Source organism: Alosa pseudoharengus, unplaced genomic scaffold, assembly GCF_046254945.1.
Source record: "Alosa pseudoharengus isolate Yale_2024_CS ecotype anadromous, Long Island Sound unplaced genomic scaffold, YU_APseudo_1.1 YU_APseudo_1.1_scf_12, whole genome shotgun sequence".
In the NCBI taxonomy this organism is placed as follows: Eukaryota; Metazoa; Chordata; class Actinopteri; order Clupeiformes; family Clupeidae; genus Alosa; species Alosa pseudoharengus.
The window spans coordinates 20,887,765-20,905,914 of record NW_027468587.1 but is presented as its reverse complement, the minus strand read 5'-3'; the positions used below and the strand labels follow the sequence as shown (position 1 = coordinate 20,905,914).

Below are 18,150 nucleotides of genomic sequence, written 5' to 3'. Positions count from 1 at the left end.
GCCCAGAGCGGTGTTATGATGAGCGTCTGTTGTGTCAACCAGTCACAACGTCAAATTCAAGACTCTTTGCCTCCGTGGTTCAATATTGGTGGAATGAGTTGCCCCTCCGTTCCTGTGTTAGTTTTGGGTCTTTCAAGAGGGGTCTAAAGGCATATCTGTTCAACATGCACTTATTAAGCGCTTCTTATGCGTTGTGGTTTGTAGTAATATAATTATAATATTGTTTATTTTCCTTTGGCTGTTGATTACTTTTACATTGTTGTTTATTATTAATATTTTCTGTATTTTTATTTCCCTTCCGCCTTTATAATGGTATGTAGGTTATCTTATTATTTGTTTTATTTTGTTTTATTTTCCACAATTATTATACTATATCTCTTGTTATTCCATTATTATTGTGTAATCTCGGCTTCACTGAAAATGAGGACTACCCTCAATGAACCTCCGAGAATAAATAAAGATTGAATGAATTATTGTATTATCTTTAATGTAGTCGTATGCCATTGCTATTGTTATTATATTATTGATTGAATCGACATTATTGTTTATTATTGCTATTTCCTTCATTTTCATTGTTTTATTTCATTAGGCTATTGATTGAATAGACATTGTTGTTATTATTGCTGTTCTCCTTAATGTAGTCTGACCAACATTTTAAATTGTTCCCTATTAAATTATAAATTTAAGTATTGTTGTGCATTTGTATGTCACTTTGAACAAAAGCATCTGCCAAATCCCATAACCATAACATATAAGAACATCTTGATTTTTTCCATTTTTTTATGAATAAATACAAAGGTCACATCATGTCCAATTTTGTGTCGTATGCCAAAGTTTATTTAAATATTCTCCTGAAATGTCCTCCGAAAATCCTCATACTTTCTTGCTCTTTCTGACCATGGTTACTCCTCCTACTGTCATGTTCTGCAGAGGAAACAAAGTGATGGAATTAACACTTATAAATGCCAATAATCCTGTTACAAGAGTTGCTGTTGAAATACACACTGATGGTGTTTGACTGAATTAAATTAGGTTAAAAGTGAACTTTGCTTGTATTTTGTGGTCCTGTATTGATTTAACTAATTTGTCATGTGTTGGTCATGACCATAGACAGTGGGGCATGACATGATTCCTTGGTAGGTACCAATGTTTGCCTTGATGAATACTCTTAGGCTATGAGTTGAAACACGTAGGCATATCCATTAGAATAAAGGATTTTTAACGTATATTTGATCGGTGTGCCTCAAAGTTTTTGACTGCCTCAGAGTCTATATCTTAGGCCTACATACAAGACAGTCACATTTTGCCTTATAGGTTAAAAGTGACACTGACCTCTACCATTTCTCCTCCAACAATTTCCTGATCATGAGAGAACTTGTCTGTCTTACAGACGAGTTTCCCTCCCTGCAGCTGAACAGTGCACTGCCAACACAAAGGAGAAAAAAAGAGTTGAAAGGGACAGAGGGAGATAAATTGACATTCACTTTCTTACAGATATTGGGTTTGTACCTTTAGCAGTTTGGTCTTAAAATGTAAAAATATTAGGCCTTCAACATCATGGTGCCATATACAGTACGTAATATCATTACATCAAGCATCATACTGTAAGTGACAGTATCAATACTTTCACGATACAGAAATTAAATTAAATTAGTTTATCAGATCCTTTGTCTCTCATTTTATATCAAGTATCTGAATTTGCTTAACCACATCTTAACAATACAATACCTTGAGCTTCTTCCCATCCATGGTAGTGATATCGGCTTCTTTACCAATAGTGAAGGAGTTGGTGACAGACTGGTGAGGGGTTTTTGAGGTGATGACAAAGTCATTGCCAGTCTGCTTGATCTCAGTTATAGGTTTGATGTCCTTGGCCATTTTGATGACATCGTCGGGGAGAGCTAAATAGGGAGATAAACACTTAGAGGAGACACTGAAGATTTTCATCATAGAGTTTATTTGGAGCTCACCATTAGGTGTCACTGGTGTCACATAGGCTAGACAATTCTTTTCCATAAAAAATATTGTTAATTTACTCTGACTATCATGAGGCTCCATGACTTTGTTAACACATAGCATCTGAACACAGAAACAAATTTGTATCATTTTCATAAAAATGTGGGTGTATTCCCGGTCAAGGGGACCGGCTAAATGAATGGGTGAGAAAATGGACATTGTATAAAATTGAGTCCAGGCACATAGCTTTTGATCAGATGCCCTGTATCTGTGTTGCTGTACATTCACACACACACACCCTCACTCTCCCTCTCTGCTTTTATGCCAGCCCCCACTGGAACTTTTCCCCAATAGTATCTTCCTCATCCTCACTTGCATTAGCTCAGGTCAATGAGGCCTGACGGCCATAGCAAGTAGAAGTTCAAAACTGGTAATATCCAATCGAGCTTAAGTAAGAGCTTAATGTCTATCAAGATGACCTTTATCAAAGGTCTATTAGATGATAATATACGTATGTGTTAACTATAGATATAACAAGAAAACATAAAACGAACACAACAGGAGGGTTAAATATAGATTAAATAGGGTTAAATATAGATGCATTCTGTAACTCTATGACAGTACTGTACTTAAAGAACTTACAGAGGGCTTTGAGGAAGTTCTCATAGTTCTCCTGTGTGTACACTTGCCATGTTCCGTTGAAGGCCATATTGGATTGCTGTTACTTTCCCCCTTGAGTTTTCCCTTCACCAAATGGGTCAGAGCCTGAGACAGCTGTGTGAAGCCCAACACAATGTGAAGACAAGGAGGACAGTGGGCCCTGTATTTATACCATCTGGATGTACCTGTCTATGTGCATCTAATCATTAACGCTCAAACTCTGTGGAGGTGGCTTTTGTTTGAACAACCCAGAGTTCGCTTGCTCACCCCCCTCTGCACAGCTCCTATTCCCAGCGCAATATTGTTTCCACAATGGACTCTGATATTCATTTAATTATTCATCTATAATTAATATGTCTAATCATTCAAACAAGTTTACAAAGGATCTATTCCTAAGACCACTGAGGATTTACATGCATGAAATGTGATCCATGCATATACGCTTCACAAAGCTATAAGAATAGGCGACTTGAAAATGTGATGGTTATGTGCACCTGCAGCAGTAACAGCAAAGCAGAGGGACTCCACACATTTATCTTGATGTTTATTCAAGAGCTTTGTTGTAGTGTGGTCTTTTTTGTTTATTTATTCATTCCCCCCCCCCACAAGGCAACATTTCATGCAAGAGAAATATAACCCCAAACTTGAGGTTATGCCTGAAAATCAATGGTCAAAACTACAACGCATGGGTGAATGACACAGAGGACTGTTTGCTTGTTCATTTGCACAGAATACGTAGGATTGCATAATGAATACATAAAGTAAGCCTTATGCCTTATGAAATGCTGTAATATGCAAAGTAGAGACAAGGAGAGAGTTTAATGTGGATCTATTTTGAAATCCCTTTCTTCGCACTGTACAAGAGAAGATGATGAATGACAATGTGTCTCTTGGCCTAGAATACAGAATGTCCTCCACACATGATTACATTTGTAGCCAATTTCACAGGCTGCTGTGCATATATTATGACTTAGAGACATGTGTAGTGTCAGACATCCTGTGTAATGGATCCTGTGTAATCTATAATATATGACTAACATGAAAAGCATAATATAATATCAATAGTAGAGTAATTGGATTTTTGAATGAGGGCAATACTAATTATGGTAAGCATGTGGGTTCCTTTTTCATCGTTGTACTGTATATTTTGGACATATCTACTGTATAACAGTGTGCTCTCCTGCTTCTCCTTGATGAAATTAGCCATAACTCACACTTCCTCTATGACAATGGTTCTCAAAGTGTGGGGCGGGCCCCACTAGTGGGGAATAGAGACATACCAGGTGGGGCGCGATGAACAGGAGGACATTTGTTTTTTTGTGCCTTTCTTTTTTGACAAGGAAGATCTTAGATTCAAAACAAAATAGCCACACACAAACATAGGAGTCATAAACTGACTAACATATGAATCAAAATAACAGCTGATCCAGTGGACTGAGCTGGAAAATGTAATGTGGAACCAAAATGGTGGGATTGTTTTTTTAACGTTTCCATTTTGCCGGGTTGATGGGGTCTCGTGGGGCTTGAAAATTCCCCACCTCCAAAGTGGGGAATGACAGAGAAAGTTTGAGAACCACTGCTCTATGGTGTTAGTGAGCCCAGGGGCCGTTTTACATACACGATTGTATCAATGTAATGTAATTTGACTTAAACAGAATTTGCACTGGTGGGTTCTGGTTTGTACTTGCTTGAGAATAAGTTTGTTTGTCAAAGGTAATAGACAAGCAAATTCTCTCTAATGTTTCTTATTCAGACAGAGAAACACAAATAATAAAAAAAATTGTTATTATTATTTTTATTTGGGTGTTGCTGTCAAAAGCCAATGCACCGTAACACAAACAAGCAATAATGCAACAAGTGCATCTGGTAATAGCATTTCTCATGAAAGCTACTATGAAGGTGTCAAACAGCAGGCCGGGCTCCCTTGGAAGTCATGGGCCTCAGTGACACTACATCTCCACTGCATCAGCGCGAGGCTTTTCCCCGTGCTTATAAACACTCACGGTCACATTAACCGTTTCAGTGCCATACTGGTTGCGTACAAAGATGCTATAGTTGCCAGAGTCTTCCATAGTGACTTTGTTGATGGTGAGGGTGGAGCACTTGTGTTCCTTAGCGACGTGGAACTGGTCTCTCGTGACTACTTCTCTGTCGTTCTTCAGCCAGAACATCTCTGGCGCTGGTTCCCCATCAGCAAAGCAGGTGAGGCACAGGGACTGTTATAGTGGATAGACATATGAGAAGAGATAAATCATGATGAGGTCATCATGAGAACACTGCTGAAATGTGAACAATAGTACAATAATGTCGCTTTTGTCGTCTGCAGAACTGTAAAGAGTTTATACAATAATGGTTCATATTACAAATATAAATATATTTAAAAATAAGGCCTTATATTCTGGAAGTGTCCTTGAGTCCCATGTGATCAAGGTCCGCAAGTCGATTTTCAAAGAAAGAATTTAACAGAAAATGTACTGTACACTGCCAGCTTCGACTCATTTTATGTTACAAATGGATGTAATCCATTTCACACTTGAACTTCTCATTCCAAGAACTGCAAGTCTCACACAGACATGAAATGGTTCATTAAATTTCATATCACACCTTTTCCTCCTTGATAGCCACCACATCAGGCAGGCCCTTGGTAACTCGAGCTCGGTCTGCGGGAGACGAATTAAGCAGGATTACATTAGACATCTGCAGTGCTCCCACTTAGCTGCTTCGCAGCGCAGATTATATAAGAACAAGAATGACTGCACATATTACATAAACCAGGCCTTACTTCGCTCGGCCACCGCAACTTGCCTGAAGGAAGGAATGAATCACACAATTAATACTGGTTCCACCACAGAGCGCATTTGCATGGCGCTCCAGTGAAAAGGATAGCGTCATCTAATAAGGACATGCAGTAAGATTTGAAAACACACACAGGCAGGCACACATCAAACACACTAGTCAATGGGACTACCACAGTGAACATGCAAAGCATGGAAGCTAGTTTACTTCAGTCTCTGGTATTCCAACATGGCATCATCAAATGCTTCAAAAGGAGAAACACAGAGAAGGAGATCAAGTGAGTGTTTTGAAATGTGATTGCCTATAATGGCCATCATCTTTATAGTCATCTGCCCAGTCATTTTCGAACGGGACATTAACCATATGCCATGCTGAGGCTCATTACCTTGGCCAGACAGGTCCAGTGACCGCTTGTGAGTGTCCACACCATCGAACATCTCCAGAGTGTACTTCCCCTTATCGCTCTCAGTTGGATGGAAGATCTCAATCCACAGCTTCAGCATGCTGCTTCCAGGCTTTGTCCTCTCGTCCAGATCAATCCTCCTCTCCCTGAAGCCGACGACAACACCAGCGAATAGTCACAGATGCATATAAAATGCTCTTCAAGTACATTCTTAAAACTAATGTGTTGTCCCTATCTGGACACAGAGATGTGTTTAAAAACAATGCAAGTTGTGTTGTTTTCAACGCAAATTATGTTATTATCAACACATATTGTGCAACAAGTAAAAAAGAATTTCCCCTGGGGATCAATAAAGTATCTATCTATCTATCTATCTATCTATCTATCTATCTAAAAAGGAACAAACTGTGTTGTCCCTATCTGGACATAGAGATTTGTTTAAAACAACATAGTTGTTTTCAACACATTCATTTTATGAACTTAAGATGGTAAAAGCAGAGTAGTCGCACACTCTGACTTCTTGATATATTTATTAATGACCAACATTTCGGCACACGGCCTTTATCAAGGTTCAAAACAGGCTGCGCACCGAAACGTTGGTCATTAATAAATATATCGAGAGGTCAGAGTGTGCGGCTACTCAGCTTTTAAATTGATAACCTCTTGGCCAGCACCTCTAGTTGGGTCTGCATTCCTCCTCCACACTTTTTCAAGTAAGATTGTACACACAATCTTAGACCGTATTGAATTTTAGCTCTGACTCAATCTCAAATAAGACTGTAAATTTGCCATAACCTAATTCAATAAATGCATTTAATCATTTGTATCATTTTGAGGCAGTTGGGTATGAGTACATTCATATTCATATTCACATAGGGCAATAAGAAGATGTGTTTAATGCCTGAGTGATAAAGTGATATTTGTAACACGCACAAGTACTATAGATGTCATTGAGAAATGCCACAGCAGGACAGTGTTGGACAGGAAATGCTGATCACGTTTTCCCTGTCAGCACTCAAGGCTTTGAATTGTAGAATGCCTGAATGGGCCTACTCACTTGAAGTGCCAGCTGGTCTTTAGGTAGCTCAGGTAATACTTCAGGGAACAGTAGAGCTTGAAGCCTTCAGCAGTGCACTGGATCCTCATTGGACTAGCAGACAAGGCTGCACAACAGATAAGGCATGAGAGGGCACACACTCAAAGAAATACACCAGACACACACACACACACACACCTCACACACACACATACACACACAGACATGCATGCACGCACGGCCGCACGCACACACACTCACACACACACAGAGCATAAGAGCCCTTGATGTAAGAGGAGGAGAAGACCCCATCTGTTCCAGGATGAACTCAAACATTGTATCTTCTCTCTTCCTGACTGAATTAAATTCCCAAAGTGAAAAGTGGCGTACACACACTCACCACAGGCTTTACTCAGGTGCTGCATGAGCCGGTCGAACTCTGCCGATCACAAACACAGACAGCATTTGGAGTGGCAGCAGGTTTTGAAGTGACAGACTGGAGAATAAAGCAGGAGCTTATTGATGAGTGGTCACTGGTCAGTCACAAGCCTCACCTTCATTCAGCAGCTCCAGAACGCTCTCGTCCTCCCCTCTGCTGTCCGACACCACTACCTTGTACACACCTGCCTCCCCCTTGGTCACCTGGTGGAGGAACGTGGCTTGGTCATCATATCATCAACTGATAATTAACAAGGTCCATTATAACCAATTATGAAAAGTATAATTTTACACCAGGATCACATTATTTTATGTAAATGAGTTATGTTAATATTTCATATCACAAACTCTGATTGTGTGTGTGTGTGTGTGTGTGTGTGTGTGTGGTGACGCCACACACCTGAGGAATGGTCAGGGTGCTAATGCATTTGCTCATGTCAGTGACCGCCTGCTTCAGCTCCACCCCGTCCTTGAACCACTTCAGAGTGGTGTCCTTGTTCATGTTGGTCACCTGTACTCAGATGGTATACTTGCACATTAATGCCTTTGAAACTGAGTCTGTGTTGATTATGATTAAAAAAAAAACAAATACAACCTCACACTATCAATTGTCTGTCAGAAGCGTTTATAGAACAGGTTCAATTTTCTGTATTTTTTTGCATCCATATAGTGTCAGTGAATAAGGTTTCTTACTATCTTTCTCACACTCTCTCTCTCTCTCTCTCTCTCTCACACACACACACACACACATTTTTGAAAAATGTCACAGTGATGGATTACCTTGCATGTCATTACCATCTCACAGTCTGGTGTCACGACCCAAGACAAAAACTGCTCAAAGTGAGGTCCTTTGGAGAAAAAAGACAAAGAGAACCTTTCTGAATATATCTGATGATTACTTTGTCCACAAGACAAAATGAAATATCTCTATGAAAAACACGTCAAACAACTTTTAATGCTTTTGTGCTTTGAAAAACTTGAAAAGTCAAAGGAAAGCTACTACAACTTGCACACTACAGTGGCAAGAACCGATTCTGGGAAATGGAATGTAGTGGGTTTCATGTTGCAGGGTGCCCCCCCACATCAATAATAGAGACAGAGCAATGGAAGCGTCTCCGGTTCACTGCTAGAGGAGGGACTCGGCCTGTCGCCCTCAGTACCCTGACACCGTTTGATGGAGAGCTGTGATTGGCCGGGGGGACTCTGAGGTGAGGGCACACGGGGCAGGTGCGTGCCCCGGAGGTCACTCACCCGCTTTTCTCTTCCAGTCCCGTCTGTTGGCCTGGGATTTGGCCAAAGTCTGTCGGAACTCTGTGAAAAGACAAAACATTTTTTTCAGTAAATGACATACCCTAGGAAAGGTAAATGCAACAATGTGAATTTATTATGTATACCTTACAAAATGATGTTACATTATCACACTTTAGTCACAGTTAACCTGAATAACAGTTACTACAAATGACAAGTCCAATGCACCTTTTCTCTAAATTTAATCAAATCAAGTGAGTTACTGTAATAATAACAGTGTACCATGTATATGGTCAGAAGATGTATTTGTAACCATGTGTAAAGACCTAATCTTATGCCAAATGTCCTTGCAGTGAGTAAAGACAAGACTGAATACAAATGCTACATTATTCACCTGAGGCCTGAGATTAGTTCATGACCTGATCATTACTATCCTGCTGTATAATCTCATTCTGGTCTCTTGGGCTTCAGACACATATTATGTAGTGTATGCAAATTATATGATTTTAAACTCTGCACACTTTTGCCCTCTGAACAAATTCTCAACAGCAAACTCACTGGGGCCCTATACACACTCTGCTATCAGAGGGTGAACTCACTCTCATCCACAAACACCAGGGTGAACTGGTTCTTGGCACGGCCGTCTCTCATCTGTGCAGTGTACGAGCCCTCATCCTCCCTGGACAGCTGGTCGAACATGATCTCCACCAGACCATTGGCCTTGTCAAAGTTGATCTTGCGGGCCTTCGTTTAAGGGCATGGCAGGAGCAGATACATCAAAATGGACAATTAAAAAAATGGCCATTACCACGACCACAGATGTGTTCACTGTAAATGTCCTTGACATTGTCCCCAAGCAACACCATTTTTTAAATTTAATTAGCACTTACCGGTATATTTCAGCTAAAGTGAACAGAAATTGAACCAGAGCATCGCAATAGCATGACATCAAACATCATTTTCAGTGTCCCGCCGGCGGGACGGTTACCCCCCTCCCCCACCTCCCCCCAACATTCTAAATCAATTGTATGCACCATATTGCTATGTAGCATAGTACTGTTACACACCATTTCAAAGCTTTGGCTCTTGGGAATCCAAAAATTACAACTTTTTTCATGTACAATCTGTATAGTGCTTTACATTCTCAGATTCATTTTATTATGTCTCAATTAAATTTGATCCAAAATGCCCCCCTCCCCCTCCTCCGCTTTTGGGGCTACCCTGACTTCTGGCTGCAGTGTAGCTGCAGCACCATAAGTAGATGCAACATATTGGGTACTGAAATATCACAAGAATCCATATAAATTTAATCTTCATGTTGTATTATCCAATATTAGTTGTACAGATGTATAGTCTATCTTATACACACTCATTGAACCAACAAAGTAAATGCAAAAATAGAGAAATTTTTTTGTTATTATTCCATATTTTGTATAGTCAGTCTATATCAGAACACCTGACATACAATAAAAATAGTCCATAGTGTTTCATTTGAGACCAGGGTTATGCTTCTACACAAAGGGGTTCATGTGCAGTAAGCATTTTAGTGTCAGTATGCATTTTGGATAACAAAAAGTCCTATGGGGAGTTTCCATAGGCATTTTACAAAACGCATGAGCATACCTTGGCAAATAATGGTCTAAAGCACTCATATTTTCATTCTATTTTGGTCTACTTTTGCACACAGCTTCACAAGACCTGGTGCTAGGGCTCAGTTGTGTTTCTAAGGGATATCAAGTGACCTAGAGTGATGAAATGTGGTCAGTTCAGAGATGCTTGTAATCCGGCAGAAAGAAAAAACTATATTCTAGCCTCTGTAACTCTGTGTGAGTACATCACACAGTTATTTTGACTGTTTCATATGAAAACTACAGGTTTTCAGCTTTCTATAGAGGCCCAACATTTGATGGTAGGCCCCAAAAGAGGTGGGAACAATGCCCTTGTAAATAGGCACAGTGCAATTTTAGGCAAAAACTTGAAATTTGTATTGAGATCAATGTGTTTTATACCGATTAGATAACAGTAGGGTCAAAGAGGGACACTGAATGTGTCTAAAACAAAGAGTTTAAGATGAATGAAGCAGCCTACAACAAATGTTATGAAACCCTGTGCACGTAAACCATTTCATAATGAAAGTGCTAAATCCCCAGGTAAGATTAAGACACATGGCCCAGCTACCCTCTCCTTCATCTCCAACACTGGCTATTTTCAGAGCAGTTTCATAACACTGTGGCTACGTATATGTATAACCTTTAAGGCAAATTACTATATTTGTTTGCTCTGGCTAAATTATAGCCTGTGGTTGTGAATGTAAACATCATGCCTGACACTTGGATTTTATTAGGATAGAAAGGGCACATTTTTTTCAGAATGCAAGGACATGGAGTTTCTCACATTCACATCTGACAAGAAAGTGTGTGTGCTCATGTGTGTGTGTGTGTGTGTGTGTGTGTGTGTGTGTGTGTGTTTATGTGTCTGTGTGTGTGCATGTGTACCTGTGTGCTGGAGATCTCTTTGTCGTTGAGGATGAGCCTCAGTTCAGCAGCGTTGGACAGGGCTTCAGTCTGTAGCCACAGGCGAACATTACCCTGCTCCGACACGTCCACTTTCCAGCCTGACTTCAGCTGGATCACTGACCCAGACACAGCATCCAACAAACACGTGTTCAGAGACATCAACACAAACCATAATCAGAAGAGACCATAAACAAACATGCAGATGAGGGGCAAAAACACAAGCTTTCGGGGGGAAAGGGCATAAATATTGTGGGGACAACAAATGCAAGGAGCCTGGGTAATTCATTAGCTGTGCCCCAGCCAAGTACCTCCATTTATCTCACTTACATGGGTTTCTGATGTGCCAGCTCAACTCTGTGAGACGCTCGAGGTCTGAGAAATGAAACACAAGAGAGAGAGAAAGAGTGAGAGAGAGGGGGAGAGGGGGAGAGAGGGAGAGATTTCTGAGAGGCTAAGTGGTACATTAACATCTGCATTGTGCCTGACACAGATTCATATTTCCCAAGCAGAATGATTCATGAGGTTGACTCCGATAAGGGAGGCACGTCGGCCCAGATGTGCTCCAGGTCTGGAGCTTGTGCTGGTGGGTATTGAGCATAAATGCATAAAGAAAATCCATTTTGTGCAACTTAATGAATATTCAAAAATGCACATAGATCCTCTACAAATGCAGTTAGTCACTCATCCAGTTAATGTGAAGTTCTTTGGTATCTATTCTTGGTTTTCTTGGCGGGCTGCAAAAAAATGCATCACTTGAGCATGTATATGTATTTTGTGTGCAAATGATAACTGTACAGGCCTACAAAGCTATAGTGAAGCCTGCACAGTGGGGATGAGAGCATGGCAAATTGAGCGCAAACGGGGTTCTATTCAGAGAACAGAAAATGACAGAGTGAGTTGTGAGCGAGCAAGATAGGGAAGAAGGATAGGGAACAGGAGGGAGAGGAGGGCTGTGGCGTACCCTCCGCAGTGAAGGTGTAGCTGGAGGAGGCTTCAGGGTTGTCGCTAAGCTCCACTGTGTACAGGCCCAGGTCTTCCTCAGTCGGCTCAAGGAAGGTCAGAACGGACCTGTAGGGAGATCGAGAGCATCATGATACACACACACATGAACACACACATGCACGAACACACATGCACGCACGCACGCACACACACACACGTACACACACAACTGGACACGCACACAGCTGATCATGCACATTAACACATACATACACAAACACACATACATACACATACATACACAAACACACACAGAGAGACACACAGCTATTCTCTCCTTACTTATTATTCTTAGTCTCCACCCTGACTCTTCCGGCATCAATAGCCTCGTCATAGTTCTTGCTCCAGACAAACTTGCTGTCCTTGGTCATTTCATCCGCCTCAAAGGCCAGGTAAATAAAGCCATCGTTATCCACTCCAATCTCCACCTCCTTAGTTCCTGAGGAGAAAGTAATCATCATTTAGGCCTGCACATGGAGGAGCACAAACGGAATTTGAGAAGGTAGGAGATGTTATGTGTGGTGCTGTATACCTGGTTTAGTTTGAGCTGTGATTGGCTCAGAGGGCAGGGAGGGCATGCCCACACCAGCTTCATTGACACCAGAAACACGCAGACGATATGTCTGACCTGCTTTGAGGCCAGATACCTGAGCAGGAAATGGGAACAGCCATATCACACACTTATATCAACATATCAACAGCCACATCACAAGACTTACAACACAACCCCTTATCAGATATTAATACCAATAACATACACACCTTAAAGTGAGTGCTTGTGACTGGCTCGTCATTCACAGGTGTCCAGTCCTCAGACTCCTGCCCTTCGCTGAGCTCAATCATATAGCCGCTGATCTCTGACTGGCCCTTATACACAGGCACCGCCCACATGAGCACCAGGGAGTTCCTGCGGACCTCACGGAACTCCAGGTCATAGGGGGGGCCTGAGAGGACGGATGATGGGGAGAGCGGAATCTGTCACTAGCTGTCACCCTCCATCTTCCATTTGTCAGTTTTTGCGTCTCTTCATCCACTCATCCAGCAATCCATCAATGGACTCATTTGTTTGCATATCCATAGAGCCCTCCTTCCACCTAATTACTTATTAAGGCATTTATCCATCCATCCATCAACTTACCCATCCATCCATCTAATGTGTAAAATGTGTTCTTACTCATGTGCGGTCTGTTTGTACATATCATGCCATGTTTTAAGGCACAAGCAAAGCATGAAACAGGCACTATTCTTAAAGCAACACCAAAGAGTTTTTTGTACCTTAAAATAATGTTTCCAAAATCGTTTCAGTGGTTCATCAACTCGTAACAGGGTGAACAGCAATTCTGCATTCGCTTCGCGGCCCTCTATCGGCTATAACTGCACTATGTAAGTTTGCCAGATCGGGTAGCGGATCTGTAGCTCGATGGAATGAGACATAAGAAACTACAAATTTGACTTGCGTCTGATGTCGCAATACATCGTACTTTTATAAGTCATGCAAAATATTCTACCTTGTCTGTGGACATCGTTATTTGCAAAGCCGGTGCTGGATAAACAAATAGCGTGCGTGCGAAAGAGGGAAAGTTCTTTGCCGTTGCTTTAAGTGCATCAGCTCCTGAGTCTATAGGTTTTTCTTTCTTAGTGCTTACAGTGGTAACAGTGGTAACATGTAACAGTGGTAACAGTGTAAACAGCAGCATTAAATGTGCTAATAGTGTCTGTGAGTCACTCTCCCTCTGTGTGTGTGTGCACAGTGGTGTATGTGTGTGTGTGTGTGCGTGTGTGTGTGTGTGTGTGTGTGTGTCTGAGAGAGAGAGATGTGGTTTTTGTGTATATGTGTGTGTCTGGATGTGGTTTGTGTACACACTCACCTGGCTCTGCCATTGTCCATTCCTCACACAGAAAAAATTCACTGGGATTTGAGGGCTTGCCAGTGCCGACAATATTTGCAGCAAACACATGGAACTGATAGTACTGCCCCTCATGGAGATTAGTTACCTGCAGAGTCGCACAGACAAGCTGGGAGTCATTTGTGGAGAAAGACATGGAGAAAACAGCATGTGGTAAAAACAGCATGTGGTAAAAACAGTTTGGATTCAGTGCTTGATATTACAAATAATTTCAATACATATCTAAGACAAAAGCTATCGGTGTTCAGCTGACCAATGACTTCAATTTTCCAACAGCTTGACTGACCAGACCGGAAAGAAAAGCTTCATGCATGGAGATGCTTCGACACTCACAGATGGAGTTGTTCTTCCACCTCTGAACACTAGATGGCAGTAGAATGTTTCCTCACTATGGCGGGTTGTGCGGTGCAAGTCCTGAGGGGTTCGCCTTTCAGACGGCCTCTAATGAGGCTCGATGGGTGGCTCGTCTCCCTGACTGTCCAATGAGCGGCTAGGCCCAGGAAGGCAGCGGTTCTCTAGCAGCCGGACCCAACTGGCCTCACGTCCCTGTCTCTCCATGATCAATACAACCTAATTAATGCTGCATTTATTGAGATATAATATGAACAGGATATGGCAATACCAGCCAATATAATAATAATGCGATTTGATGGAGAAAGTAACGAGGAACTTTTTTTTTCAGATATAGCAGCTTCTGCCCAACAGGGGGCGCTGTGCCCAAAAAGCAAGCATGCTGGTAGATAAATGCCACAAGGTTGCACGTGCATCCCACAGGAAATGTAATGTCCGCTGTTTCTGTCAAACTGTTTCAGCTCTGACTGAAGCTAATCGGACCTCTTCCCAAACAGCAATAGTCTACACATTTATCATGCTCCATGTGTCAAAGATTCCAGCTCACGGAAGCCCAGGGGTAGTGTAGTCTTCCAGTAGTGCAGCAATGGGCAAAAGGAAGGGAAGGGCTGGGTGACTACATGAGTGAGTGTGTGTGTGTGTGTGTGTGTGTGTGTGTGTGTGTGTGTGTGCGTGTGTGTGTGTGTGTGTGCACTCAACGTGTGGAGACTGGTCGCCATGCTGTCTCTCCCTGACCACATTTTAAAGGTGAGCTAATTAAGACCGTCACCGCACAGAACGAGGGACAGAGGCTTTTGGATTTTAAGCTTTAATGAGGTCTCGGAGGACACGGTTCACTGCAGGCGTAACCCACTTCAGCTGGCAAAAGAGCTCGACGGGAGGAAGACACATAAAAGTCAGCCCAGGCAGAAAAAAAAAAACATCAATGCCTGTCACCGAAACCCAGCACGAGTATGAGGGGGAAAATGCCAAGTCACCTTGAAGAGTCGCTCTTTGATGGGCTTGATGTTCACCTCACGCCAGGTGGTCTCGGCCTTCTCTCTCTGGTCCAGGTAGTAGCCCTGGACAGGAGAGCCGCCGTCCCAGGACGGAGCTCTCCAGTTGAGCAGCATCTCCGAGCCAGAGCAGTGCAGCAGGGCAATGGCCGACGGAGGGGATGGGACATCTGGCCAGAGAGATGGAGAGATAGAGATGGACGTGAAGAGAGATAGAGATAGAGATGGAGATTATAGAGGGAGAATGGGGGTAAAGAGAGAGAGAGAGAGAGATAAATCATGTAGAGAATAGATGTAATGAGTAAGAGATGAAGGAAAGAGATAGAGAAAAAGAAAGAAAGAAAAAATAAATGCAATAAGAAAGAGTGAGTGACAGATACTGTATATAGGAAAAGGAGATAGGGAGAGAGAGAGGGAGATAGAGAGAGAGAGAGGGAGAGAGAGAGAGAGAGAGAGAGAGAGAGGTAGGAACACTGGAGAAATATCCCAACCTGAACAAAAATATGCCCTTTTTACACACTGGACAGCCATGAGGTTTGATTAACGCTTCAAGCTGGCAAAAAAAACCAATTAGACCAAAGCATACAACAAACTGCCCTGGACGTTAGTAGCCATGGAGCCCAGTGGACACTTCGCTCTGTATGAGGACGACAGAGGGGAACCAGCCGCAGCAGCGTCCGTCCTATGTGACTCTTTTCCGTAATGTTCCACCACTTTTATGACGCTGATCTTGTGTTTGTGCTCTCCAAGCCCCCCCCCCCCCCCCCCTTTTTTTGCTGTGTGTCAGGCCCTGTTTCATTATCTAATCAAATCAACAAACTGTTGAATCAGTGGCTGGTTAATAAATGGAAATCCAGTTAAGGTAATTTTCTGTCTGTGCAACGGCTTTAATTAGTTAATCTATAGAGCACTGAGGCTTGATGAAAAGCTGGCTGAGCCCTCGCGCCCCCACAAGTCAAGGGTGAGCAATCAACCATCCGGCCAGAGCAGCAAATCACAGACAACCTACAATATGTCATTCCACTGACATTCGGGTGCTGAAATAACTCATTTATTTTGACCCATCTGTATCCCCCTCACTTGATCGCTGGAGCACTCTCTTTTCCCTTTCTCCCACTCTATTCTTTCATTCTTTCGTCCTTCCCCTCTTTATTTTCCCACTCTTTGCTGACTGAAATGAGTAATGATACTTCGCTCTGTGGAGCTCTTGAGTGCCGTACAGCAGAACCAAAGTGCTGACGATGTGCGTCTGCGTGTCCTTTGGTTCATCTCAGGACACAGCAGGGCCCAGTTTACATGAATGGGACAGAAATGTCAGGCCTGTCATTATCTGATCCTACATCAGTGCATTGGTAAATTACATCAGGATGAGTGACAGGCGAAATGAGCCGCTATTACTGGGGAGCCGGCAGCACCACAGAGATAATCAGAACTGCTATTATAGGTCACAACTGTGCCAGGAATGGAGGTGCTCCTTTGCAAGATAGATTACCTCTACACCAAAAAAAACCCTCTCATTGAAGGTGAAGGAAGCGATATTTCCCAAGTCATGTAGTGTTTTGAATTATGGAACATTATACACTGTGTCCCATTCCAGGGGCTGGATGGTTCTAAAGTTAGATTCATAAACCAATTGTGTCATAGTGGTGCAGTGCTGTATATAGCATACTAGATCAAGGTTTTCTTTCTGTTTGCTTTGACCGCAGAGGGGTTTCTTCTCTTATGTGGTGCTGTGCCCACATTCTTACCTGTGGAACCTGGACTGATGTGTGAAAACGATTCCCCCCTGGGGAGATTAAAGACTCTATCTATGTTCTTCGTCTATTAAAGGAGCTACGTGGAATTCTGTAGGATTCAAGCTGTCTTAAACGCAGCAACCTTACAGCACTCCTCCATTGACTGACTGGTAAAGTTATATGACAGCCGGTCCGGCGCTAGCTGGTTTGCATCTTAACTTCAGTGGATCTCTTGGCACGGCAGTGTGTGTGTGTGCCGGTGGGCAACCCATGGCCAGTCGGGTTAAGTACTCACATACGGCTGATTTGACCAGGACCGGTTCTGACTCGTCAGAGTATTGGCTGTTTCCGGCACGTCCCACGGACTTCGCGCGGAACACATACTGCTTCCCCTTGGTCAAGCCATGGACAGTAAATCTGGGGTGAGAAAACGTTACCTGAATATGCCTGAAGGGTTCTGAGCACACATATCCAAAGTTTCAGGTATGCAGAGAGAAAAGATAGCTGTCACTATCAGCTCTTTATCATATAATTGTCTCATTTAGACAGCACAGTTAGGATAAGAGACACCATATGTTCAAAGATGATGAGATTTGTAATCCTCTCTGATGAAGTAAAATTGGAGGATAAAGAAACATTACATGCTTCAGTGGGTTTCCCTGTCCAATTTGACATCTACTATAATGCTTACTGTTTGTGCCACTCATTTCTCTGATGAGATTGTATGAAACTGAGAGATAGGACACTCTGTATAATGTTAACCTTGAATGTACAGGCAACATGTTGACAGATAACAGCCTGTATGTTTAGACATATGCAGCTCTAAAAGAAGATGGCTTATGGGATTGATGAGTGGGATTGATGAATAAACCTGTTCGCGGTGATGGGTTTGTTGTTGATGGTCCTCCATTCACTCTTCCCAGCCTCACTGAAGTACAGATAGTATCCTAGAATGCCCTCTATTTCCTTGGGCTTTGTCCACTGCAGCAGGACAGACAAGTCGGTGTCCCTCGTGGCCTGGATGCTCTTAGGAGCAGGAGGTGTTGCTGGGAAGGAGAAGGGGAACGTTGGGGTGGGGTGGGAGATGAGAGAATATAAAGATGAGA

At 42.5% G+C, this 18,150-nt stretch overlaps 2 protein-coding genes across 4 annotated transcripts in view; both read right to left on the bottom strand.

Annotated features, from left to right (window-relative positions):
- Positions 1–873: 873 nt before the first annotated feature.
- fabp10a (fatty acid binding protein 10a, liver basic) lies at positions 874–2,689 on the bottom strand. The gene is made up of 4 exons (XM_076281258.1): positions 2,599–2,689; positions 1,729–1,901; positions 1,333–1,422; positions 874–924 (listed from the first exon to the last, which is right to left on the bottom strand). The coding sequence occupies exons 1-4, from the start codon at positions 2,663–2,665 to the stop codon at positions 874–876; spliced, it is 381 nt and encodes a 126-aa protein (XP_076137373.1). The 5' UTR covers positions 2,666–2,689.
- A 1,738-nt stretch (positions 2,690–4,427) lies between these two features.
- myom3 (myomesin 3) overlaps positions 4,428–18,150 on the bottom strand; it is a 56,517-nt gene continuing 42,794 nt past the window's right edge. For 2 of the 3 annotated variants that reach the window (XM_076280445.1, XM_076280446.1), the window contains 22 exons: positions 17,916–18,090; positions 17,340–17,461; positions 15,291–15,478; positions 13,924–14,050; positions 12,818–12,999; positions 12,588–12,702; positions 12,338–12,494; positions 12,015–12,121; positions 11,381–11,425; positions 11,033–11,169; positions 9,137–9,281; positions 8,541–8,600; positions 8,070–8,137; positions 7,690–7,800; positions 7,406–7,493; positions 7,252–7,290; positions 6,873–6,978; positions 5,798–5,961; positions 5,620–5,656; positions 5,399–5,421; positions 5,221–5,276; positions 4,428–4,832 (listed from right to left, as the gene is read on the bottom strand). In XM_076280445.1, the coding sequence (XP_076136560.1) occupies positions 4,566–4,832; positions 5,221–5,276; positions 5,399–5,421; positions 5,620–5,656; positions 5,798–5,961; positions 6,873–6,978; positions 7,252–7,290; positions 7,406–7,493; positions 7,690–7,800; positions 8,070–8,137; positions 8,541–8,600; positions 9,137–9,281; positions 11,033–11,169; positions 11,381–11,425; positions 12,015–12,121; positions 12,338–12,494; positions 12,588–12,702; positions 12,818–12,999; positions 13,924–14,050; positions 15,291–15,478; positions 17,340–17,461; positions 17,916–18,090 (2,519 nt within the window). In that variant the 3' untranslated portion in view covers positions 4,428–4,565. The remainder of the gene's footprint in view (positions 4,833–5,220; positions 5,277–5,398; positions 5,422–5,619; positions 5,657–5,797; positions 5,962–6,872; positions 6,979–7,251; positions 7,291–7,405; positions 7,494–7,689; positions 7,801–8,069; positions 8,138–8,540; positions 8,601–9,136; positions 9,282–11,032; positions 11,170–11,380; positions 11,426–12,014; positions 12,122–12,337; positions 12,495–12,587; positions 12,703–12,817; positions 13,000–13,923; positions 14,051–15,290; positions 15,479–17,339; positions 17,462–17,915; positions 18,091–18,150) is intronic. The other variant, XM_076280447.1, reaches the window with a different exon arrangement.

What these genes read in the sequence shown, in the direction of transcription:
- fabp10a (XM_076281258.1), bottom strand. Translation starts at nt 2,665, where the DNA reads ATGGCCTTCAACGGAACATGGCAAGTGTACACACAGGAGAACTATGAG. An exon ending in GAACTTCCTCAAAGCCCTCT is followed by an intron (nt 1,902 to 2,598) that starts GTAAGTTCTTTA and finishes CTCCCTATTTAG; the next exon opens with CTCTCCCCGACGATGTCATC. An exon ending in TTGGAGGAGAAATGGTAGAG is followed by an intron (nt 925 to 1,332) that starts GTCAGTGTCACT and finishes TTTCCTCTGCAG; the next exon opens with AACATGACAGTAGGAGGAGT.